Source organism: Rutidosis leptorrhynchoides, chromosome 1, assembly GCF_046630445.1.
Source record: "Rutidosis leptorrhynchoides isolate AG116_Rl617_1_P2 chromosome 1, CSIRO_AGI_Rlap_v1, whole genome shotgun sequence".
NCBI classification, from domain to species: domain Eukaryota; kingdom Viridiplantae; phylum Streptophyta; class Magnoliopsida; order Asterales; family Asteraceae; genus Rutidosis; species Rutidosis leptorrhynchoides.
Genome location: NC_092333.1, coordinates 669,111,898 through 669,137,851, shown reverse-complemented (window position 1 = coordinate 669,137,851; position 25,954 = coordinate 669,111,898). Strand labels below are relative to the sequence as shown.

At 33.1% G+C, this 25,954-nt stretch overlaps 3 protein-coding genes, 2 long non-coding RNA genes and 1 other non-coding gene across 7 annotated transcripts; 3 read left to right on the top strand and 3 right to left on the bottom strand.

Annotated features, from left to right (window-relative positions):
• Positions 1-5,612: 5,612 nt before the first annotated feature.
• On the bottom strand, positions 5,613-7,819 carry LOC139885914 (uncharacterized). 2 transcript variants are annotated; one of them, XR_011772157.1, is made up of 4 exons: positions 7,567-7,819; positions 7,098-7,481; positions 6,309-6,522; positions 5,613-5,902 (listed from the first exon to the last, which is right to left on the bottom strand). It is a non-coding gene; the product is annotated as an uncharacterized lncRNA (long non-coding RNA). The 2 variants fall into 2 exon arrangements; XR_011772156.1 differs by having other exon boundaries at positions 5,613-6,522.
• A 4,032-nt stretch (positions 7,820-11,851) lies between these two features.
• LOC139850947 (F-box/LRR-repeat protein 12-like) lies at positions 11,852-14,122 on the top strand. The gene is made up of 3 exons (XM_071840301.1): positions 11,852-13,216; positions 13,378-13,474; positions 13,578-14,122. Exon 1 carries the CDS (start codon positions 11,852-11,854, stop codon positions 13,082-13,084), a length of 1,233 nt encoding a protein of 410 aa, XP_071696402.1. The 3' UTR covers positions 13,085-13,216; positions 13,378-13,474; positions 13,578-14,122.
• Positions 13,180-15,053, top strand: LOC139850931 (uncharacterized). The gene is made up of 3 exons (XM_071840300.1): positions 13,180-13,224; positions 13,578-13,613; positions 14,085-15,053. Exons 1-3 carry the CDS (start codon positions 13,180-13,182, stop codon positions 15,051-15,053), a joined length of 1,050 nt encoding a protein of 349 aa, XP_071696401.1.
• A 345-nt stretch (positions 15,054-15,398) lies between these two features.
• Positions 15,399-16,999, top strand: LOC139885913 (uncharacterized). Its single transcript, XR_011772155.1, has 3 exons — positions 15,399-15,559; positions 16,451-16,570; positions 16,680-16,999. It is a non-coding gene; the product is annotated as an uncharacterized lncRNA (long non-coding RNA).
• A 751-nt stretch (positions 17,000-17,750) lies between these two features.
• Positions 17,751-19,988, bottom strand: LOC139885912 (pentatricopeptide repeat-containing protein At3g20730-like). Its single transcript, XM_071869667.1, has 2 exons — positions 19,237-19,988; positions 17,751-19,116 (listed from the first exon to the last, which is right to left on the bottom strand). Exons 1-2 carry the CDS (start codon positions 19,976-19,978, stop codon positions 18,032-18,034), a joined length of 1,827 nt encoding a protein of 608 aa, XP_071725768.1. The 5' UTR covers positions 19,979-19,988; the 3' UTR covers positions 17,751-18,031.
• Positions 19,989-20,078: 90 nt separating this feature from the next.
• On the bottom strand, positions 20,079-20,152 carry TRNAT-AGU (transfer RNA threonine (anticodon AGU)). Its single transcript has one exon. It is a non-coding gene; the product is annotated as a tRNA-Thr (tRNA).
• Between the last annotated feature and the right edge of the window lie 5,802 nt (positions 20,153-25,954).

Below are 25,954 nucleotides of genomic sequence, written 5' to 3'. Positions count from 1 at the left end.
ATCTTCACGATTGAGCTGGCCACTTTGGCTATCCCCTTTTTGGTTTTCAACACCCACATGATTTTCATCTACTTGGGCCTCAAAGTCCATAGGCCCAACGTTGGCATTAATCTCAAACGAATCATCTACAACCGTTTCTTCTAGGTTTTCTCCCTGGACATCATTAATGTTTCTCGAAAAACTTCCCACGTGCCTGGACTCGCCGTCTGATTTTTTGGAATTCGAAAGATTTGTAGGATTGTGTAAAAACGCCGATTCAGTTGCTACTTTTTTGGGACCTTGTTGACTGCCACTTGAGCTTGCTGGAACCGGTAACGGTTCATCTTCTTCGTCGGAAATATTAATATTTTCGTCATAATCATCATCTAAATCATCCGAATCATCATCCGGCTTATAGTCAGAGCCTTCATCATCGAGATCAATATGAATGCTGTCTTTGAAATCCTCGATGACCTTAACGTAAAAGCCTTCATTGTCATATCTCACCATGATAGTTTCATTGATGAATTCAATCCCCAAGAGCTTCACTAAAATTCTTCCAGAAATTAGATTTTGGTCACCTTCAAGCTTGCAATTATCCATCTCCAAAATATTACCCCACCAACTGCCAATTTTTCTAAAGGTGGATTCCTTCCAACATTTAATCGGAACCCCAAAGATATTAAGCCAAGCCACTCTGCCCGAGAGTTTGAAGACACTTTGCCATCTTTTGATATTCTTGATCCACCTCTTGATCCCATGATGCTCATTGTCAATGATGTTCTGAACAGCTTCCCGTGATTTGAATAGAATTAAGACATCTAACCCACCAAGATATTTAAGTTCAAAATCAGTTAGACCTTCTGCTTCGCAGAGTCTCTTGAGTTGATCTAAAAGGTTGATGTTTGCAACTTCCCCAACGATTGCCATATCCAGTGAGTTTTTAATTTCGTCATCCTTTTCAATGTTTATAACACGATCCTTCTTCTTCTCCTCCATATTGTTCTTTTGCTCATCCTCCGTATTGTTCCTTTGCTCTTTATTTTTAACCACTTCAGCAAAATTCCTTTCATCTAGATTAGCTTCTTTGGAGATATTCATACGCCACACCACCTCGTCACCAGATTCTTTCTTTCGCCATTTCATATTAGGTTTGATGTTATCCGCATCCGTATAGTTTGAGTCTGAGTGTACCAGTTTCCTATCACGAGCTTTAAAGGTTCTCAGCCCCCAACCAAGAATTTGAACCCTATTGAGCTTAGATAGAATTTCATCTTCGTTATTCACCCGTTCAAATCTTACAAAACCAAACCGATGGCCATTATGCAATCTTTTCCTTGCTAAGTAAACATCGCGAACCGCCCCGAATTTTTTGAACATGCTCCAGAGTTCAGCAACTCCCCATGTTTCTGGGAAGTTGTAGAACATGAAGGATGACAATAGGTTTTTGTTAACACCCCAAAAACGATTGTTGTATCCATATCCACCTTGACCTCTTCGTTGTTCCGTTAAACCCCGCCTAGCACCGCCGAACCTTCCTTTTGAAAAAGCTGTCGCCGTTGATCTCCCTCTCACCTATCTCATTCTCTCTCACATTTAATTTCATTGTTTTACTATTTAAAATACTCGTGAATTAATGAGTTTGTTTAAATTAAAAATATATAATTTTTTCCTAAACAAATGACATTTGTACATTCACTATATGCAATAACATATGAAATTTGGTTACTAATTTGGTTACTTCAAATTTGACAGCATATATATGTATATAGGTGACAAATTAAACAAATAAAAGTTAAGTAATGCATTTCAAGATGTGAGAAGTGAACAATATCTCAAAATTAAATTAAAATTAATAGGAGACTATGAGTCGTCATATCTCTCCTTCATACATCATTAGAAATGTTTGTAGTAGCATCAATATTAATGTGTATTTGATCAGAATAAGTAAGTTTGTGGCACTAAGCATGATATACATCAAGGTATACATAAAATCATATAGACAATAACTATGTACATGAATGACACATTAGATATGTAGATACAAGCACAACCATAAACATCCAATACTGAGATACACAAAGTTAATATTCACAGTTTACAGTAGCAACAATACAAATTTATCTCTTCCAATAGGTACCCAAATGACCACTGGGAAAAATGACCTAAATGAAAAAGAAGTAATTACATTGTGAGACAAACACGGGCTTGTTAAAGTAAACTTTGTAGTACTGCCAACTTCTAAATTCGTAAAAACACGGGCTTGTTAAAGAAAACCTTTGTAGTACTGTTAACATTCAAGATCCGTAAAAACACAGGTTTCTTAAAGAACTTCTGATTGATTAATTTATATAATGGTTATAAAAACATATATGATGTTTAAAATCGTAATTGTAACATGATAAAATAATAAAAGTGTTAATAAAATGCATACACCTAGAAAACAAAGTAATAGTACAATACCTATAAAAAGATGTTATTTCACACTAACTCAATGTATGGATTGTTGACTTTTTAAAGAAATTTAGACATTTATGAGTATTAATTAAGGGTAGGTTTGATAAAATTAAATGATTTAGTGTCGAATGGTTCAAAATTTGAATGGTTCAGAGCTTCTGAATAAAATTTGTTCTGAATGAAAATAAGTCGTTTGATAATTATTTATAAGAACAATATGACAACAACAACAATAACAACAACAAAACCCAATCCCATATGTATGGGGTATGGGGAATGTGAGACGTAGACAATCATTCCTCTATTCTTGAATAAAGAGAAATCATTTCTCCACCCCGAGTGAAACACTCACAAGAGTAGAGAGATTCATCCCTCTCTCGATTCGCCGGATAAAGAGATTGCTTCTAAGCGGACCTCCGGCCAAAAAGTAGAGAGTATTTAAAAAAAAAGAAAAAAAATAGATAAATAAATAAATAAAGACGCCATGAAAATGGTAGAATCAAATTTCCATGGGTTTAGAACATGCCTGGAGTTCAATTTAGGCTCTAAGCATAGTCAAGACGCCAATAAGTCGACGCTTGCTATTACCTCACTTAGTAGAGCCGTAACAAAAAAAAAGTGAAAATATATATATATATATATATATATATATATATATATATATATATATATATATATATATATATATATATATATATATATATATATAGGGGCAGGATCAATGGGGAAGTAACCAATCGGGGGGAAGCGGGGGGAAGCAAAATTTTTTTTTTTCGTTTTTTTTGAATTTTTTTTTTTCGGCATCAAGATCGCACGAAAATATGAACATTTAGAAGAGACACTTCATGATGAATGTTATTATTTAGGCGGGAAAACGATCAACAAAAATAACATTCAAGATAATATTGTTCGTGAAGAATATGAACGTTTTTTTATCCATGTTTTGTGAAGTAAAATTTAGCCCGATTTAGAGTTTAGGGTTTATGGTTTAGGGTTTGGTGTTTTGGGTTTATTCCATAAACCCAAAACACCAAACCCTAAACCCTAAACTCTAAACCGTTCGTGTTAAAAACTCAATCTAAATCCTAAATCTAAACCCTAAATCTAAACCCTAAACCCTAAATTTCTAAACCCTAATATCTAAACCCTATAAACCCTAATATCTAAACCCTAATATCTAAACCCCAATAGCTAAAACCTTAAAATACGCTCGAAAAACACGATAATTGTTATATATTACTTCTTCGAGCGTTTTCCCGCCAAAATAAAAACATTTATCACAAAGTGTCTCTACTAAATGTTCATATTTTCATCTCATCTATAATGTTTGTGAACAAAGTTTTTTCAAAAAACGAAAAAAAAAGTTTTTGCTTCCCCCCGCTTCCCCCCGAATGGTTACTTCCCTCTTGATCCTACCACTATATATATATATATATATATATATATATATATATATATATATATATATATATATATATATATATGGAAACGTACCTTAGGCTGCTGAGAGATGCTTAAGGCATACCGGGAAAAGCTCCACTAAAAGAACAATAACTATAAAAGGTAGACACACCTAAACATGTAAAACAAAATAATACCTACCCCATAACCATCCATAAATACAACATACATACAAACCTACATCAGAACCGAAACATACACAACACATACATATATGGGACATACCTGCGTACATACATACATACATACATACATACCAGCACACACACAAACACACCTACACACATACACACATACACACAAACACATATACACACATACACACATACACACATACATACATACAAACTAACATACCTACATACGCATACATACATATAAAAAAAACATACGAACATACGTCCATAAAGATACATAGAAGCAACCAAATAAGCACACACATAAACATTCACGAGCATACAAAAAAAAAAAAAAAAAAACATACATACAAAGACATGCATGTATCCATACCTTGAACCCTAAACATGCGTTCAAACAAACACAAACATCCATACAAACAATAGCATAAACATACCCAATACCAAAGGGGGTCCTGGTAGAAAACAAAGCGCGACAATACACAAAACATGAAGGAACAAACTATCAAAAACAAACATGCGAGGAACACTCTAAAAAAAGACACAAACACACATTCACCCATACCCATAAACACAAACATACAAACCCACAAACACACCTACGTACCAAAACCTACTCGTCTACTCTAATAATAGTCCTCCACGCATTCCTATCAGAAGTCATGTTAGCAAAATGAGATATAATATAGGGACAAAGGGAGTAAAAAAATCCATTATTAAATCTAATTTTTGTCCAATTTATCTATATATATATAGGCATATAAAACTTTAAAATGATGATGTCATCATTAAGCTAATTACCCTTTAATTTTCATAATGATGATGTCATAAATATTTATTAATTTAATTAAAAAAATAATACGAAATCTTTTATAAAAAGAAATACTAACCTCTCCTAAAATGTAATTTTAATTTTATAAAAAAATTTAAAAGGCATTTATTATTACTAATAATAATTATTATTATTAAAAATATAAAAATACTCAACTTTGAGCGAACTTTATTATTATTATTATTTTTAATATAATAATTATAATTATAATTATTATATTATTAATATTCAAATATGGATTCTTTTTACGAAATTAATTACGTTACATATGTATGCGAAAATACATGTATCTATATATTTGTAAAAACAACGACAAGTTTCTTAGTCAAACGAGTCATTAAAATAAATGACTTTAGCATTTACATTCACTTAATACCTAAAACATGTCATTAAATTGTTTCGTTTAAACAAACCCGTGATTTCACGGGTCATTTCATTAGTTATAATATAATATAAAAACTAGCTTAAGACCCGCGAATTTGCGGGATTTTTTTTATGGGTCAAATTAAATTTATAGTTGTTTCATTATTAGAATTTTATATAGTAATTGTTAGGTTGATTAGATACTAACAATATAATTAGAAAACTCTCAGGATCTGTAAGATTTTTTCTTTTTTTAATGAAGAAAAAAGCCAAGAAAATATGTATGCTTCATATTAGTACATCGTATGCAATTGAATTAGACAAATAAAAATAGAAGAGATAAATTCATTATTTTATATTATTATATATATATCACACGGACTTTTATTAAAGAATAAAGAAAGATATAGTACAAAAACGACTTTGTAATCAAAGAGAAACAACAGCCACGCAACCAACCCGAACACAAGCTAAAACAGACACTTGCTTAAACGACCCAAACACACCAGCTAAACACATTTTGGAATCTTCCAAAGGTCCTTCATATGTCGAGGTTGAAGAGTATCTTTAAATCGTAGGGACATAAGTTTCAACCTAGTCGCCATAATATATATCACACGGACTCATTCCATAGATTCTTGTTGCCTTAACAGGACCCGCCAAGAGCTTGACCCTGTTCACAAATGAGGTTCACATATGATAAAAACAACATAGTATCTGCCTTGCATTGATAACTTCATATACTACTATGTATAAGATCAGAGAGCAATGGGCTTATCCTAATGGGCTTATTCTATACAAGCAGTTTCTCCCAAGCTGATACACTAATTTATTTATCATATAAACATCCATAGATGGTAGACAGACCAAAAAATTATACTCAAAGCAATAAAATGAGTACGAATTTGGTGGTGGGGCAAACTTATCTTATAAGCAATAAAATGAATATAAAAGAATAACTGGTGGATCAATATTATAAGGCCTATTTTAAAAAAAGGCTATTACAAACAGCTACTCTGATGTATTTATTGTAGATTGAATACAGTAATACAAACTTGGAAGAGATTAGTGCATATTACCATTTCATCACATTATATGTCGGCTCAAGCGCTTTCCAAACCCTTTGGAAAGGCAGGTTCTCAACTGTTGTTAAAGGTTCAAATATAGCTTACCCTTAAATAAATCAGCCTTATCTTTTCAAGCGGGTGTAACTTTGAGCTTGTGGTTGGAAGTGAACCTGACTGTGATGTGTACTAAAAGAAATATATGCATCTCTGTATACAATAGTACAATCTGCATCACGAAAGATACAAATCATAAAAACCTTTGTTCCATCAGCGCAACCCAACCATTTATACTTTTTATATATAAAGTATAAAGGTCAAATGCACATACAAGTTCCAAAACTAAAGGTCAAGAAAGGTCAGCGTAGTATTTATTGTACCTTCATCCATCTATAAGAAAGCCCAAGGATGCATACAAACTTACCATGAAAAAACAATTTTGTATGAGGTACTTCCAAGAAATATAAGAATTCTAAATTGTAATAAACCAGAATTCACTTGAATTTTAAAGGTTATTATTAGACATACCAAGATCAACCTTGAATAGGATCATCAAGAGATGGGTGAGCTTCAAGCATAATTTTAACTATCCAAAAATTATTTTAAAAATAATAAAAAAACAGGTTAAAAGCTCACTCTAAATTTCAAGCAATTCATTAGTAATTTATCTATAGGACATGGATATCGCTAGTCACATTTACCCAAACAAAAACATGCATTGCATTTGTAGAATAGTTACTAAGAAAATGAACCAACAGATAAGGTTTTTTAAAATGGTGCATTGTATATATCAAGATTATGTACCTTTTTACAGAATCTCTTTCCATGATTGAAACTAATCAACTGATAGTCGTTTGTTTCAGCGATGTCAATGGCCATCTTCTTTTACCACTTTCAACCTGGGGCACATTACACTGACGCCAGAGGTATATCCTAAAAGAAAAAAGAAAAAAAACTTGCATCACAAAAGCCAACCACGATGCAACGTTCCTTTTTCTTATGTATAATGAAATAGATAAATAGATTCGTATGCCTATTCAAAGAAATCGACATATAAAGACCCATTGTCAATCTGCTGGCCCGCTGGAAGTAAGGTTACACTTTAAATAACAAAAAGACTCATCTACTAACGCCCGCTTTAATACTTCTTCCGAAGGGCAGTAACATCTTTTGACCCCTGGGTGAAACCTGGTTACCATAACAGAAATTTTAATTTTTTTTAAACCAAATGTGAGTAGTTATATGGGATGATAAATGGAAAATAAGAGTTTACCATTAAATGTGGCATGTATTAAGATCGGTAATGACGGTCACAAAGATGACTTTTTTTTTGGTAAACATTGACATTTAAAAACCCGCAATGGAATGTGTTGCATAAGAGGATGATCACTAACACTAATGTCTGGCTTATACTCCATTAAACCGGCCTTAACTTCCCTTCAAAACAATATTTTTTCGTATGAGAAAAAAAGTTATAAAATTTAAAGAATGCCTATAAAAATTTTCAGCTTATAAAAAGTTTAAGAATCATCTGATTTAGTGTTGGTACATCGATCATAACAATGTACGTGCCAAGTATGCGACTAAATTAAGATTACCATTACAAAAGTGTCAATATATATATATATATATATATATATATATATATATATATATATATATATATATATATATATATATGGAAATACTGATAGGATAAAGCTATATACATATACTTGGCATAGAAGGCAGCAATGGCACCAAGGTACCTTGCACCAGGTATCCATCTTGGAGATGTCCCGCGAATTCACGGGTTTGTATAAGAAAAAATATTTAAAGCGTTAACAAAATAATGTTTGTATGAAAATTACATTATCATTAGTAATAGTTAGAATGGGTTCAAATTGCTACCATAGTTATACACATATATTAATAAATAAACAACGAATTTTTCAAAGATAGACCATAAAAAAGTAGAAAAATCAAAAAGAAGAACCTGCAATATAGTATATGTATATGTACTTGTAGATGGTTCAAAGTGCATATAAATGTGAATTTCATAAATATAAGCAGAGAAGATAACATAACAATGTGAGCTTGAGGTACCCGGAGATCCATAACTCAAATAATTCTAGCAACTTTGAAACACTGAACTGTTAAAAGATCACATGTATCAAACTGAAACTCTTTGCACACACTCTTGAATTGACACTACATGTAAATAAATGATACAATACTAACTATTAACAAAATCAGTTTCAATACATATTGTTGGGTCAAAAGAAAACCTCTTTATAAGTTGTAGACCACCATCGACATACGTAATTAACAAAATTAGTTTCAATACATATGTATGAGTCAAAAGGAAACTTCTTTATAAGTTGTCAACTAAAAAGCCAAAATAACTATGTATCAAGTATATCCACTATTGTAAAAAACCCGTTTAATCCCCGATTAATCTCCGATTACTCATATTTAAGAGCAGTCCGTTCCATTTTTTCAAAATCCGTTTAATTATTAATTTATTTTTTCAACGTAGATTGATGGTTCAAAATCAAATTTGGTAATCAAAGTCGATCAAAGTCAAAATTGGTTAACATTTTATCATGAATTTAAACTAAAACATAAAACTTTAGAGTTTATGAATAAAATGAACAATTTTAGACTATAATGTTAAAGTTTATGTTTATGGTTTTCTTCTATATTTACACATATTATAATTTTTAAAATGTATCATTTAATTGTATAAGGTACAATATGATTAATCCTCGAATTGCCAATTAATTCTTCCAAAGTCCCGACTGATTAATCCCCAATAGCGAATTTTCAGTCTTGAGTATATCAATACATACCTGAATTTTTGTAAGACCTTTGGTATATTGGCACTTTACATTATTATTCAATATAAAACTTCAATTTCCTAACTATCAAGAACATAAATATAAAAATTAAAAAGCAATATACAAATGATGACTTAAAACATATATTCATATTATGTTAATTAATCTCAATAAAGTATACAAATGTTACTACACATGCTACTTTAACAAATTGCTCTAACTTCAAACTATATATAGTCTTAAAACTATATTACTTCAAAAAATGACATATGGGTCCAAGTTACTACTTATATATACCTACTAATGAAAGTCACTGCATATTTAAATTAATGCAATAATTCATCCTAAGTAAAACAGATCACTCCTTTTCTAGTACGGAGTATATGCTAAATGATCTAAGCAAAGTAATATCACATGATACTTCATCCAAACTTAATTTGTACCTAACATAATTCATCGTATATATCAGGTTGGAAACAATACCTTTTGTCCATAATAATCATATCAATCTCATAAGTTGTCTTCCAAGTCTCAAGATAGGAACCTTTAACTTAATAATGCTGGATTTCCAATGCAGAAAGCATTCCAATGCAAGTGACTACACGTGTGTAGATGCCGCCTGCATTACAAATAACATCAACTGATCTTTAATCAAACAAATACAACAATGTATTAACTTGAAGTTACGGTAGTAATACATAGGACATGCAATGTCTAGATCTGTCTCAGTCAGACTCATGGTAGAGCATCGTAGTAAAGGACCAATACTTTTCTCAAATGACCAATTCATCTAGTGCAATTTAGAATACCAAAGCATTCCATCTATTTTTCCAGACTGAGATAAAAAATTATGCTCGAACAACATAGATCAAGATTGCATTCTTTGAAACTACATGGTTTCACATCTTGTAAGTCTTTTCTTTTTTATTGTTCAATATATATGCAATCTTGTAAACATAATAAGTGCAGAAAGTAAACAACAAAAATGACAAAGGTAAGAAAACCTTTGCAAGTATGACAATTACAGAACAATAAAACTAATGAGGTTGAAGAAAACTATCATGGGTCAAGATAGTCCCTTAAAAGCCAGTGGACTTATAAAATTCATAAACTAAGCTACATAAATGAAAAAGGTAAGCCGTATCCAAATATCTCAAAATATAGTATATAAAAATGAGATTAAAAGCCTAATATAAACTTATCAGAAGAAGTTAACTGAGATTAAAACCAAGATATATATAATCCATCCAATATAAGATTTATATGTGAAGTATTATTTACAAATTCACGGATTTGAACCATAAAATTAATGTATATAATAATTGCTAACAAAGAAAGGAAGAAACATTTGATAGAAACTAAAATTTTTAAATACTATAAGCATTGCCTGTAGAATTTGAAACAATCTCAAATTTACCTTGAACTAAAGTGAATGGGAGAAGGAAGGTCCAGATTCTCTAAAAGAATAAATGGGTCAATACAGGCATATTGGTTATCACAAGATAGTAATCGCAATGAACCACAATCACGAAATGAAGGCCATATCACACACACCCTCAACTATGTACCATTATCACTAATAGCATGCATAACATCCAATCACATTTAACAAAAATGGTATGGCAGTTTCTAAAATATGTCCAACAATATAAGACAAACAACACATATTAATATGTTATTTTAGAAGAATTAAAATCATAATCTAACATACAAACTTGATTTTTACAATCAATTTTGATTCCCATACACAAAGATAAATGAAAAAGATAATCAAAATTCTGAAACTAACACTTCTGTTAAACGATCGAAATGGATCGAGATTTGGGACGAACCCTATATATTTGAGTTTTATTATAGTCGACGATATTGGGGAGAAGTTAGGGAAATAGGTTGATACATGGACAACCCCAATTATTAGAGGATGGTCTAGTATTTTTTTCATTTCTTTATTTATTTTTGTGGGAAATCTTTGAAAATTTTATTAGAAGAGTATTTTAGACATCAAACAACTAATCAATGTAATTATGAGGTCATAATGTTGATTAGAAAATTTAGATGGTGTAGATTATGGAGGTTAATTATAATGAAAAGTTAGGATTAGTGGTTTAAAATTTAGATATCTATTTTTAGTTTTGTTATTATAATATAATAATAAAGAGAGCATTTATTATTAAAGTTACTAGTTTTTAATAATACATGATCGTTTAATAAGATTTTAGTTATTTATAGCAAATTTAACATTATTAAATTTGCTTAACTTGTAGTTAGCTTTTCCCAGTTACGGAGTAACAATAATTAGAATTACCAATTACCAATTTACCATATCAAATTTTTTATTGTATTGAGGAAACCCGAAACCAACCCTTGATCTTGGACCTTCTTCCCCTATTTATATTCTTCATTATTATCGCGGTTAAAAAAAATAACCGACCGCCTTCTCCAAGTATAAAACAGATACCCCTCCATTATCTTCCTCCAATCTCAACCAGTTATCATCTCGATCGATTACAGGTATAATATTTTCGCTTAATTTTAATTTGTCAATTGCCTAGTTATTTATTTGTAATCGTAATCGTAATCTTCATCTGCTCAGCTTAGCGTAGCAACCTTTTCTCAAAGTATATTCTTCCAACCTCAACGAGCCCTAGCAGTAGCTGATCTCATAATCTCGGTTACAGGTATAAAATTGTGGTGGCTTAATTTGTTATCTATATAATTGAATTGCATTGATCTCGATTGATGGACAGAGATTCAAGTATCCGGCGTTGTTGTACTAGAAATCTCGAAATCAATTTGGACACTTGGTCCTACATTTATCAAAAACTAGATTCACATGATGATCGAACTTCATTCGGTCTAACCTGTGTTAGTTTCCGTCATATTCAAAATTCGAGTTGTAAAAGCTTGACAGTCAGATGCCCAGATGCTAATATTTTCGCTTCTCCAATTGATTCCCTTACCATTGAGAAACTGCTTAGCAGACATACACAATTACAGATATTCACTCTTGGCTGTAGTGGTTGCCGACATATCTCAAATTCAAGTTTAACCCCATTGCTAAATTATGGGTCTACATTGCACTCTCTTAATCTTGATGGCTGTCGTTTCATCACCGACACGGGACTTAAATTGGTTGCTTCTGCTTGTCCTTTGTTGTCTTTTATCAGTCTTATGTGTGCAGTAGATGTTACTGATATTGGGTTGGAAATCTTATCAAAATCATGCAAATCTTTAAAAGAGGTGAATCTTATCGCTTGCCATAGTCTTACTGATGATGGGATATTCTTTCTCAACCAAAACTGTCGTCAACTCACAGCACTCCGAATAAGTAGTTGTATTGGTGTCCATGGTGTAAGCTTTCGAGAGTGTTCTTCGACGCTTGTTCGATTAGAAGCTTTTTGTTGCGACTTGGATTCTATGGGTGTTAGTCGAATTGTAAGTGGAGGTGGTCTCGACTATTTAAATGTTGGTACAATTCCTTTACGTTGCGTTCCAATCGATTTGAAACCTATCGGATTTTGTTCAAAACTTAGGTACCTTAGCATTGCGGGCCGCTATTTTGTTGAAGATGATGTTATAGTTAAAATATCAAGAGGCTGTCCTTTGTTACAAGAGTGGGACTTATCAGAATGTGGGAGGATTGGTATACCTGGTTGGGAGTCTGTTGGATTATATTGTCAGAATTTGGAGATACTTCATGTCTCAGAATGTGATAAGCTTTGTGTTACAGGATTGCTATCTATTGGTGCTGGCTGCAAACGACTGTCTGTGATATTCATTAATGAACGCCGGATGAATCCAGACGCGGTCGATCTTTTTAGATTACAAAGACCGGATGTTAAGATCAAAACTCATTGTTTATTTAATTATTCCCCAAGCTGGGCATTTATAACTCGTGGCAGACAAGAATGCGAGGAAGATACAGAGCGGGTCCGTCGTGAAAGGGGACATTTAAAATTCAGTCTACTTTGATTCGTACATCTGTTTCGCGTGCTATTTAATATTTTTATTTTTAATTGATATCAAACATACACTTATTGTGACAGGTGGAGTTTGTTGGGGGCACCATGTGTTGGAACACACCAACATTCTCGGCGGTTGCTGGTATGGAAGTATTGTTACATTTATGATTAATCGATCTTATATATCGAGTGTCTTCTTATTATATAAATATATATATATATATATATATATATATATATATATATATATATATATATATATATATATATATATATATATATATATATATATATATATTTCAGGTGGAGGTGCATTTTGTAATGGACAAAAGATTCATGTTACTCTAGAGAGGATATTTAAGTTCCTGTGTTTCCCTAGTGGATTTTTTGTCGTGACGAGGTTATTGGATTTGTAACTATTAATGAGCTCTATTTCTTTATTTATTTCAATATATATGTATATTGTTTTTATTTCTTGTAACTGAATTGCTAAAACTTCACAGGTTGAGCGAGCGATCTCTACTCGTGACTGGGTTTGGGTATGAACATGATGATCCATGGGCTACCAACATTATTAGACGATATTATATTAGTATTGTGATTTGTATACAAATTTATATATACAAATCATAATACTAATATAATATCGTCTAATACTTTTCACTTCCCTCTTATTTTACCCTTTCTTCGTTCCAAAGATGCCTCGTGCCTTCCTGCTGTTTGCTTTCTGGGTAAAATCGTTTGCATGCCTTTCACGCGTACATCTATCCGGTGTGTAATCTGTTGATTAATCAATACTACACAATGTTTTGGATAATATCTTTCCACCCAACCAGATCCAGGATTCATCGTCATCATCGCAACTACCTTCAAAACAATCAATTTCTGAAAAAATCACTCCGTATTCCGTAGTAACAAGATCCATATAACAATAAAGTTTGCAATTAACCGCACATGTTTAAAACCATCGTTTAAATAGTGGTTTTCAATTTCCATTATTCTGTTCGAAGTGGAGAGGGTTGTTACTGATTATGTTGAAAATCAGGTGTACTTCTAATTCTAAGGGTAAAGCTAAAGTAGCATGGAAGAATGTTTGTAGACCTAAAGATCAGGGTGGATTGGGCCTTAAAAGTCTTAGAGAATGGAATGAAACTTTAATTGTTAAGCATATTTGGAGAATCATTGCTCAAAATGACACTTTGTGGGGCAAATGGGTCAATGTAGTCAAGCTTAAAGATATTAGCTTCTGGGATGTCGAGCCTAAATATGATGATAGCTGGGGATGGAAACATCTGTTGAATATCAAAGATAAGGTGAAAATTCACATTAATGTTCAAAGCTGTAATGGTATTAACTCTTATCTGTGGGTTGATAATGCTGGTAATAAGGTTCAGTTTTCATCCCAAAGGGTATGGAAAGATTTTAGAACTAATAACAATAAGGTGGCTTGGAGTCATGTTATTTGGTTCAAGCAATTTGACCCTAAAATGGCATTTATTTTATGGCTTGCTGTGCTGAAAAGACTTAATACTCAAGACAGAATCCAACAATGGATGCCTAATGTGGTTCTTAGCTGTGTGTTATGTAATAAGGAGAGAGATTCTATTGATCATCTGTTTTTCTCATGTGAATACAGTTTGAAGGTTTGGGAAAGATTGAAAAGTTGTTTGATTTTTAGAGGTTTGCCTAACCTTCTGTCCCAAGCTGTACAGGTTTTATCACAGTATCCTCATACCAATAATATATGGTGTATTCTCAATAGATTGGTATTGGCTGCTTGTGTATATTACATTTGGCAAGAAAGGAACCATCGGGTGTTTAAGGATGTCAAGAGATCTGCCAATGTTCTAAGTGATATGATCTTCAATTATGTCCAGATGAAAATGTTGACCTTTAAGGTCAAACCATCCAGTGCTGTGATTAAAGCAGCTAAAATGTGGAAATTGCAGCTATTAGGTTCTAGATTCGTTTATATGTAATTGGTGTTGGTTGGGCTTGTTGTTTTGGGGTGTTGTATGTTTGTTTTCTATTGAGGGCTTTGGGTATATCCAGCCTTTTGTATTGTCTTTTTCAATTTTAATATATTTTACTCTTTGCCCAAAAAAAAAAAAAACTTCTGTTTGCCGATCAACAAAAGATTCTTTGATGAAACTCAAACAATTCATAAAATAAGGGTAACATTAATTATGTGTGTTTATTTTTTTTTATTTTTTTTTTATTTTTTTATTTTTTATTTTTATCAAATTCCAAATCGACGCATGGTTTGTTTTCAGCTCTTTTATTTTGAATTCATCGTTGTTGGTTTACTTCATGGTTGGGTTTCAAAGGCATCAATGTTCATACAGGTAAAATAAGCTAGGAGATAACTCATGGCGGTGTGGCGACGACGGTGACGTCCTTCGCTATGGTGGTCACGACCATGGTGACAGCGGCTCTTATAACATTTGTTTGACGATGATGGTTAATTCGATTTTCAAATAACCTGGTAACCTTCATTTTTTTTTTTTTAATTTATTGGTTTATCAAGTTCATATTCGTATTTCACACTACTTCACCAACTTAACGAAGATGAAGATAAATTTATCTGTCAGATCTTTGTGAGTTCCTATATCTACTATTAGTTGTATCTTCAATTGGTTTTTACTTGAGGCACTTGCTTTTACATTTTCTTGCTGAAGTTACTCATGTAGTACTTGCGATTATTATTAATAACTAAAGTGTATTTGTACAAGAGTGAATCTAAGTTACTATAAATATTCGTAGTGTTAGGATGTTTAATTGAATGTGGGAAACGTGAATTTTCTCTACTGACCCATTTCACATAATATTAATATTCTACCTTTATGGAAACTAATATTAAAGATTCATGTTGTCATTTTTGGTATTTCACATTTGTTATATCCATTAATTGACCTGCTGCAGGCTGCAACTGGTGCTACTTCAGTTCCTGTATCGATCCTATCAGCGTATACTATTTCCATTGCCTTTGAATCCTCAAATTATTCTTTTGTTTGTGTTATTATTATTAATTTTACTTTTTGTTTATTTTTACCAAGTGGTGTTATTTTGCTTTGTAATGATGAGTACTTTGATGATGTTGTTCTACCCTTCGATTGTCTTTCCTTTCACCACCTATAGTAGTCATTATGTTTTGTTAGTCTTTTGTGCTACGTGTGTTTTGTTATTGCTTTCCTGTTACTAGGTTGTTATTCATCATGTGTATGCAATCATTCCTGTGTATTTTCTTTTGCTATTCGCCTTATGTGCCGTGTTTGTTGCTGAGAAATTTATCGTCAGTATAATTTCGTTATAGGTGTGTGCTCTTAGTATTCTTTTGATTTTAAGTTTTTCGTTTGTTCTTTTTATTTTATTTTAGCATATTTCAATTTCACTACAATCCAGTCACCAAAAGGATGGCCCGATTTCATGGTCGACAGAATGCTGGATGAGGATACATCACAACCAGCAACCTTTGTGACTGTCGCAACCGAAACAGGTAACAGATAAAATCAAATTGCTCCAACATCATCTACTTACATAATCACTTACACATACGGATATACCTGATAATATGGCATCTAACATCAACATATCAACGGATACAGTTACAACACCAAACTTATCAATCCATTCAGCAGAATCTAGCGCACCAAAAGACGGCCCATCTCAACCCGCAGCAGGGAGGGTTCTTTTCCTTGCAGATTCCGAAAGAAAGAGGGACTAGGTAAGTAGCAGATAGTGAAAAGGCATCGGTTTACAAGCAGTTTGTTGTAAAATTTTCATGGTCACTTGTCCAGTGTTGTAGATGTTAATTAGACGGGCAACATCACATAAACATTTCCTTATAAAGTTTGGGTGTGACACTCTTATAATCTATACCCGGTACACACTTTCCGTGTTAGTATGCAATATATCAATAGCGAGAATACATCCTACAATTTTTCCGCAGCGTAGCGCGGTTGGCCATCCATCTTGTTGATTTCATATCATCTATTAAATTGAAGGGTGATCACAAATTTAAAGAGCGATTTAGTAACCTAATGAAAGAATAATTGTCTACAGCTACCTGCTTTATAAAGTAAACATATATAACAAAGATGGGTAAAAATTGTATGAAATCGGCCAAATTGTATATCATAGCATTATTGAAATAAAGTAGTTTTGTAATCATTCTGATCCTAAATCCTAATTACTTGCAAGTGTTCATAGAGTATTGTAGGTCAATACAACACCTCTTGTTCCATAAAACATACACATTTAAAGTGTATGGTAACGCCATAACTTGACCGGCCCGCCCATTTTATCACTTCCAGCTTTGCTAAATTGATCCTACGATGGCTACTGTTTGATGCAACACATTTTGAACACTCTAAAAATCCCATCAGAAAATGCAAATAACAATATTAAAACTCAACATGAAACATACGTAAAAAAAACATAGCAACACGAATTCATCTACAACTAGCAACCATATAAGAAAAGCATTAATATCCAGAATGAACAGAAACAAACGACAACAAAACCAACTAAGCTAGAAATCAACACTGACTAAACAGGGAAAATATATATATAAAAAAATACGAATGAAATTTTAAAAAATTACCATTATGCCAGAACGAAACAGTAACAAACGACAACAAAACCCCTAATACAAAACTGAAAACGACAAGCTGAGTTTTAACAATTCTTTGAATGGATAATAGTAAACAACCCGGTTCGATCTAATATAAATATTACTTGGTGATAAAAATCTGTTGGTCATTTTTAACTCCACATAAACTGCACTAGATCCTATATACATGTTCCCACCCTCTGGTAGCAATACAAGATCAAGTACAAAAGCTTAACACTAATTACTTGTTCTTCAACTTACATAACTCCATTTACTTCATTCATGTCATCATTAAACCATACATCATTAATCTAGAATTACATACGATAAACGGTAAATTGGCATCTATGATAGCAAAGGACTATTGTTTGTTGATTGAAAGAAACTAACTCCAGATTGTTTCCGTAGGTTTTTAACCTTCATTAACTTTCTTGTGTTCAATACACTATCCCATAAGCCAGCTTGTGCATAAAGATTAGCCAAAACAACATGATTAACCGATCGTTTAGGGTCCAAATCAAAAAGATGCCTGGCTGCTACTTTTCCCATTGCAACATCGTCATGCGTACTACAACCCCCAAGAATCGCACCCCAAACCGATGCATTAGGCTTTATATGCATCTTGTTTATCAAATCATACGCTTCTTCTATCTCACCTCCACGTACTAATAAATCAACCATACACGAATAATGCTTGGCTTGAGGCAATATCTTATATTCGCTAACCATATTTTTAAAGCATTCTTTTCCTTCTGTTATCAAACCACTATGACTACATGAAAATAAGAGTGACAAGAATGTCACATCGTTTGGTTTCAACCCTTCATCAACCATCTTTTTGTATAATGTAATTGCTTTATCCCCATAACCATATTTACCGTATCCAGCGATTAACGAAGTCCATGAGATTACATTTTTCTCCTTCATCTCGTCAAAAACCTGACACGCGGATAGGATTTCACCAGATTTCGAGTACATATCAATTAAAGCATTGCTTATGGGTATATCATAACATGCCAAACATTTTAGTGAAAGAGCATGTATTTGTATTCCAAGGTCTAATGATGCTGAGCTGGCACATATGTTGATCATTGAGCATAGTATTACACTGTCAACGTTCATGAGCGCTTGCTGAAATTCAATAAATAGATTCACGGCATCCATGATATTAATACCTTCACGAGCATATCCTGTAATCAGCGCAGTGCATGATATTGTATCTTTTTCTGTCATACTTTTGTATATTTGTTCTGCACTTTTCACGCTTCCACTCTTTGCGTATGCATTTATAAGTGACCCATTTAAACTATTATATGACCCAAAACCGCATTTCAAAACAAACCCATGTAGCTGCCTAATGTTTAACACATGTTCACTTCGAGCAGCAGCCATCAGAACACTAGCCAAGGTGAAGTTGTCGGGAGTCATACCTGTAAAATTTTCAAAATTAATAGAATGAAAATAATCAAACAGGTTGGGGCTTAGTTATTTTTAAACAGATACACATTTGTAAAGCATAACTAATATCAAACGCCCAAAAAGATTATTACCATCACGGAGCATCGAACGGAACACTAGAATAGCATCATTGCTAAACCCGCGAACAGCAAACCCACCAATCATCGAGTTCCAACAAACAAGGTCCTTATTCGACATCAAATTGAATAGTAAACATGCGTCCTCCATATTTCCACATTTAGAATGCAGTTCAACCAAAGCACATTGCACAAACAAGTTACTCAAAAACCGACTCTTATAAATACAACCTTGTACTTGCATTCCAAAACCTATATACATCAGCCTCGTACACGCACTCAACACGCTCCCATACGTAAATTGATTAGCCCTCACACCCACTCGACGCATAACGACAAATACTCTCATAGCTTCCTCAGCACAACCATTTTGAGCATACCCAGATAACAATGCAGTCCAAGAAACCACACTTCTCTCAGACATTTCATCAAACACCTCACGCGCTCTTTTCAAGTCACCAGCTTTGGAATACAGAATTACCAATTTGGTGTTTATATGTAAGTTGGAACGAAACCCATTCACGTAAAGATGTTGGTGCATTAAACGAGCTTGATCGTAAGCTTTTTTATCGATACAAAGTTGTAGAATTTTCACGTATGGAGGGTGATGAAAGTGAACTGGGTGAGAAAGGGCGAGACTGACAGCTCCTTGCAGGTTTCCAAGATCGAAAAGTGATTGGATCTTGGATAAAAAAGTTGTTGGCTCGAGGATCTGACTGAAACGGCTAATACTTGATCTAAAGCAAATGTTATTCATGGAGCCATTGTTGGGTTGTCAACTGTTTTATTGTTACTGACTAGTTAGTGTTTCATGTAGTTATATATGCCCGGGAGATTAAAAAAAAAAAAAAAAAAAATGCTCTCGTTGAGAGTCGAACTCAAGACCTCCCGCTTACTAAACGGGTGCTCTAACCAACTGAGCTACGAGAGCTACTTCGTATGCTACTCCATTATGTATCATTTTGTATAATCTTTAGTGATCACATTTCCAAGACTTAAAATGTTTATTTCTACAGTTGTTATAATTCAGTAGGCTTATAACTACCTTTAGTGGTTTGATTCTTGATGTTATAATTCAGTAGGCTTATAACTACCTTTAGTGATTTGATTCTTGATTTAGAATACTAATAATGAAGTGTAAGAACAAAGATGATAATGGAGAGAAAGAAAGAAACACTTTGTAAGTGTGAGAAATGGTGCAAGTTTAATGCTTGCATTCATGAGTATTTATAGCCTAAAATCTCAATATAAAAATACATACTTTGTGTACCAAAATTGACTATATGTATACACCAAAATTGACTATCCATATCTATATTATTATTATTATTATAACACTCCCCCTTGGATAGCAATTTTATTTTGTTGAAGATCAACTATAAATTACTGCCTCGTTAAAAACCTTGCTAAAGAAAACCCAATGGGAAAAAACTTTAGCTAAGGGAAAAAGAGTGCAGCATGGAGTTGACTCCCCCTCAAGTAGACATCGCTTCAGCTGTTACATCTTTTGAACATGTCTCATGCCAATGTTATGAACGTGTGTTCTGAAAATAGCAGTTGGAAGTGCTTTCGTGAAAAGATCAGCAGAGTTTTTGCTAGATTGCACATATCTCATTTCAATCTGGTTGTCCTTAATGAGATTTTGAGTGTATGAGAAGAATCTAGGTGGTATGTGTTTTGTTCGGTCACTTTTGATATACCCTTCTTTCATCTGTGCTATGCAAGCTGCATTATCTTCATAGATAGTTGTTGGACTTTTATCGCGTTCTAGTCCACAAGAATCAGTAATGAGTTGTGTCATTGATCTCAACCAAAAACATTCTCGAGTAGCTTCATGTAATGCAATCACTTCGGCATGATTTGACGATGTAGCAACAAGTGTTTGTTTTTGAGAACGCCATGATATTGCAGTACCTCCATTTAGGAATACATATCCAGTTTGAGATTTAGCTTTATGTGGATCAGATAAATAACCTGCATCTGCATAACCAACCAAATCTTGTTTTGATTCGTTAGAATAAAATAATCCTAAATCAGTAGTTCCTCGAAGGTATCGAAATATGTGTTTGATCCCATTCCAGTGTCTTTTGGTAGGAGCAGAGCTGAACCTTGCCAACAAATTAACTGCAAAAGAAATGTCAGGTCTTGTACAATTTGTAAGATACATAAGAGCTCCAATTGCACTAAGATATGGTACTTCTGGTCCAAGAATGTCTTCTTGATCTTCACATGGACGGAATGGATCAGCTTCAACATTGAGTGATCTAACAACCATAGGAGTACTTAATGGTTTTGCCTTGTCCATATTGAAACGTTTCAAAATCTTTTCAGTATATGTTGTTTGATGTACAAGTAAACCATTAGGCATATGCTCAATTTGTAAACCAAGACAATACTTGGTTTTTCCGAGATCTTTCATTTCAAATTCTTTCTTTAGAAGTTGAATGGCTTCATGGATCTCTTTATTTGTACCTATGATGTTAAGATCATCAACATAAACAGCTATGATCACATATCCGGATGTTGTTTTCTTAATGAAAACACAAGGGCAAGTAAGATTATTTGTATACCCTTTGCTTATCAAGTAATCACTTAATCGGTTATACCACATACGTCCCGATTGTTTTAACCCATATAAAGATCTTTGTAATTTAATCGAATACATTTCTTTGGGTTTTGCATTTGATGCTTCTGGTACCTTAAATCCTTCAGGTATCTTCATATATATCACTATCAAGTGATCCATATAGGTAAGCAGTCACAACATCCATGAGATGCATTTCTAAATTTTTAGAAACTGCCAGACTGATTAAGTACCTAAAAGTAATTGCATCCATAACAGGGGAATAAGTTTCTTCATAATCAATTCCTGGTCTTTGAGAAAAACCTTGAGCTACAAGTCTAGCTTTATACCTTGTAACTTCATTTTTCTCATTTCTTTTTCGGACAAAAATCCATCTGTATCCTACAGGTTTCACATCTTTAGGAGTGAGAATGATGGATCCGAAAACTTTTCTTTTATTGAGTGATTCTAATTCAGCTCGTATTGCTTCTTTCCATTGAGCCCAATCATGTCTATTTTGACATTCAACCATAGATGTTGGTTCTGGATCATCATCATTATTCATGATGTCATATGCAACATTAAATGAAAATTTCTCATCAAGATTTTTCATTTCATTTCGGTTCCATAATATTTTTGAATATGCATAATTGATTGCAATTTCTGTATTGACATCATCAATCTCCTCTGCAGTAGGAGTACTGATTTGTGGTTCTTCTTGAACACTTTCTTTTACTTCATTATCAGCTGATTTTCTTTTTCGAGGATTTTTATCCTTTGAACCAATTGGTCTTCCACGTTTCTGACGTGGCAAAGATTCATGAGTGACGTTATTGCCAGCTTTTGGAATTTCAATTCGAGCTGGAGTATTTACTGCTGGTATATATGATTTTGTCACCGTTTTTGTATCTGTAAATGCATCAGGCAATTGATTTGCAAGTTCTTGTATATGCATTATCTTTTGAACTTCTGTCTCGCATTCTTTTGTGCGAGGATCAAGATACTTTAATTGAGGTTCACACCATGAAACATCATTTTCTTTATTTTTCATTTCTCCCCCTAATCTAGGGAACAATGTTTCATTAAAATGACAATCAGCAAAACGTGCTGTAAAAACGTCACCTGTCATAGGTTCAATATACCTTAATATTGAAGATGTTTCATATCCAACATATATTCCCAACCTCCTTTGAGGACCCATTTTTGTACGTTGTGGTGTCGCAATTGGAACATACACTGCACAACCAAATGTTCTAAGATGGGAAATATTTGGCTCTTGACCAAAAGCAAGTTGTAGGGGGGAATATTTATGACTTGCACTTGGTCTGATGCGAATCAATGCAGCAGCATGTAAAATTGCATGACCCCATATAGATACAGGGAGTTTTGTTCTCATTATCAATGGTCTAGCGATTAATTGTAAACGTTTAATCAATGACTCGGCTAAACCATTTTGTGTATGCACATGAGCAACAGAATGTTCAACAACAATTCCTATAGACATGCAATAGTCATTAAATGCTTGAGATGTAAATTCACCAGCATTATCAAGTCTCACCCTTTTAATGGTGTAATCAGGAAAATGAGCTCTCAATTTAATAATTTGGGCAAGAAATTTTGCAAATGCCACATTACGGCTTGATAACAGACAAACATGAGACCATCTGCTAGATGCGTCTATTAGAACCATGAAATATCTAAATGGTCCACATGGTGGATGAATTGGTCCACATATATCACCTTGAATTCTTTCAAGAAACATTGGTGATTCTTTCTCAACCTTAAGTGGTGAGGGTCTAGTTATCAATTTTCCAAGAGAGCAAGATGTACATGGAACCATTGTATCATGATGGATTTTTCTATCCTTTAGTGGATGTCCATGAGTACATTCAATAATCCTTTTCATCATTGTTGATCCTGGATGGCCTAATCTGTTATGCCATAAACTGAATACACCAGGATCAATATATTTTTCGTTAACTACCATATGTATTTCTGGTACATTTATATGTGTATAATGTAATCCAGAACTAAGTCTTGGCAGTTTTTCAACCACATGACTCTTGTCAGTGATACTTAAATATTTCTCATTTTCTGTTGTCACTGACTGATAATCATACCCGTTAAGGTATATGTCGGAGAAACTCAATAAATTTCTGCTTGACTTGGGAGAAAATAAGGCATCATTTATTAAAAATTTTGTACCATTTGGTAGTATGAAATTTGCCTTTCCTATCCCTTTTATCAAGTTAGCAGGTCCTGATATTGTATGTATAGTTCCTTCCGTTGGTTTTAGATCAATAAAATATTTCTCGGATTTAAGTATAGTGTGTGTAGTTCCACTGTCTGCTATACAGAGATCTCCACCACTTGATTGATGTTGTATTCCAGCAAAATTCATATTGAACTTCATATATAAGAAATAAATAGTGAGTACATTAATATTACACAATATTTTAAACGCAAATAGATAGTACTGAAACATTTAGCAAACATAATGACAAAGACAGACGATATTAAATCGTTTATTTTTCAAAAGACACACAACTTAAACATTCAAGAAATCTTCATATAAATCAGATGGTTTCTCAGTGACTGTTGGATCAATATTATCCACAAAATTTACTTCCTTTTCTTTACCTTTCAGCGAATCCTGATACATCTTAACAAGATGTTTAGATGTTCGGCAAGTATTAGCCCAGTGGCCCATTCTACCACATCTGTAGCAAGATTCTTCAGAATTTTTAGAAGAATTTTCTTCAACATCTTGTTTAATGGGCTTGTTTTGTGGTTGATATTTATATTTTCGTGGATTACTATTTCTTTGACCACCACGGCCACGACCACGACCACGTCCACGCCCATTACCATTACCATAAGGATGGTTTCTACCATAGTTATGGCTTTTGGCATGATGATGGTGATGGTTATTATAACCACGATCTTGCCCGCGTCCTTGTCCCTGTTTATAATTATTTGCAGTATTTGCTTCAGGGATTGCAAGTGTACCAGTAGGACGGGATTGCTGATTTTTCATTAATAGCTCATCATTTTGCTCTGCAACTAAGAGATATGAATTAAGTTCAGGATATGTTTTGAACTTTAGCATTCTCAAATTTCTTTGCACTGTGATGTTTGCAGCATTCATTGTGGAGAAAGTTTTCTCCATCATGTCTGCATCACTAATTTCATGTCCACAGAATTTAAGTTGTGAACATGTATTATACAGAGCTGAGCTGTATTCATTTACTTTCTTAAAGTCTTGGAACCTTAATGTTCTCCATTGTTCCATTGCAGCTGGAAGTAAAATTTCTCTTTGATTATTGAATCTGCTTTTGAGACCTTCCCATAAAACATGGGGATCTTCTACAGTCACATAATTATTTTGTAAGCATTCATCAATATGTTGATGAATAAAGCAACATGCCGTAGCTTGTTCTTTTTCAGAACAAGTGTTGTTTTCATTTATGGTTTCAAGAATGCCCATTGATTTAAGATGCATTTTTACTTTTATAACCCATGGCATGTAGTTGTTTCCAGTTGATTCTAAAGGAGTAAATTTAAGCTTTTCCAGATTCGACATTTTCTATTATCAAAAATTAAAACAAACATCATGATAAATTAGAGTCAATTTATATTCATAAGTATATAAACATTAAACATAAATTTAATATAACATAAATGATAAGTAGGTGACAGTGTCGACCATGTGTAAGCAATCATAAATAAATGTTATATAACAAAAATATAAATATTAGTAAACATAAATGAAAATTTGGCGACAGTGTCGACCATATATTTTTTCAGGTGGTATAACCGACCTATATCATTCTGGTGGCAGAGCCAACCATATTTAGTATTAAGATTATCGTGCTGATAACGTGTTATAATTCAGTAGGCTTATAACTACCTTTAGTGGTTTGATTCTTGATGTTATAATTCAGTAGGCTTATAACTACCTTTAGTGATTTGATTCTTGATTTAGAATACTAATAATGAAGTGTAAGAACAAAGATGATAATGGAGAGAAAGAAAGAAACACTTTGTAAGTGTGAGAAATGGTGCAAGTTTAATGCTTGCATTCATGAGTATTTATAGCCTAAAATCTCAATATAAAAATACATACTTTGTGTACCAAAATTGACTATATGTATACACCAAAATTGACTA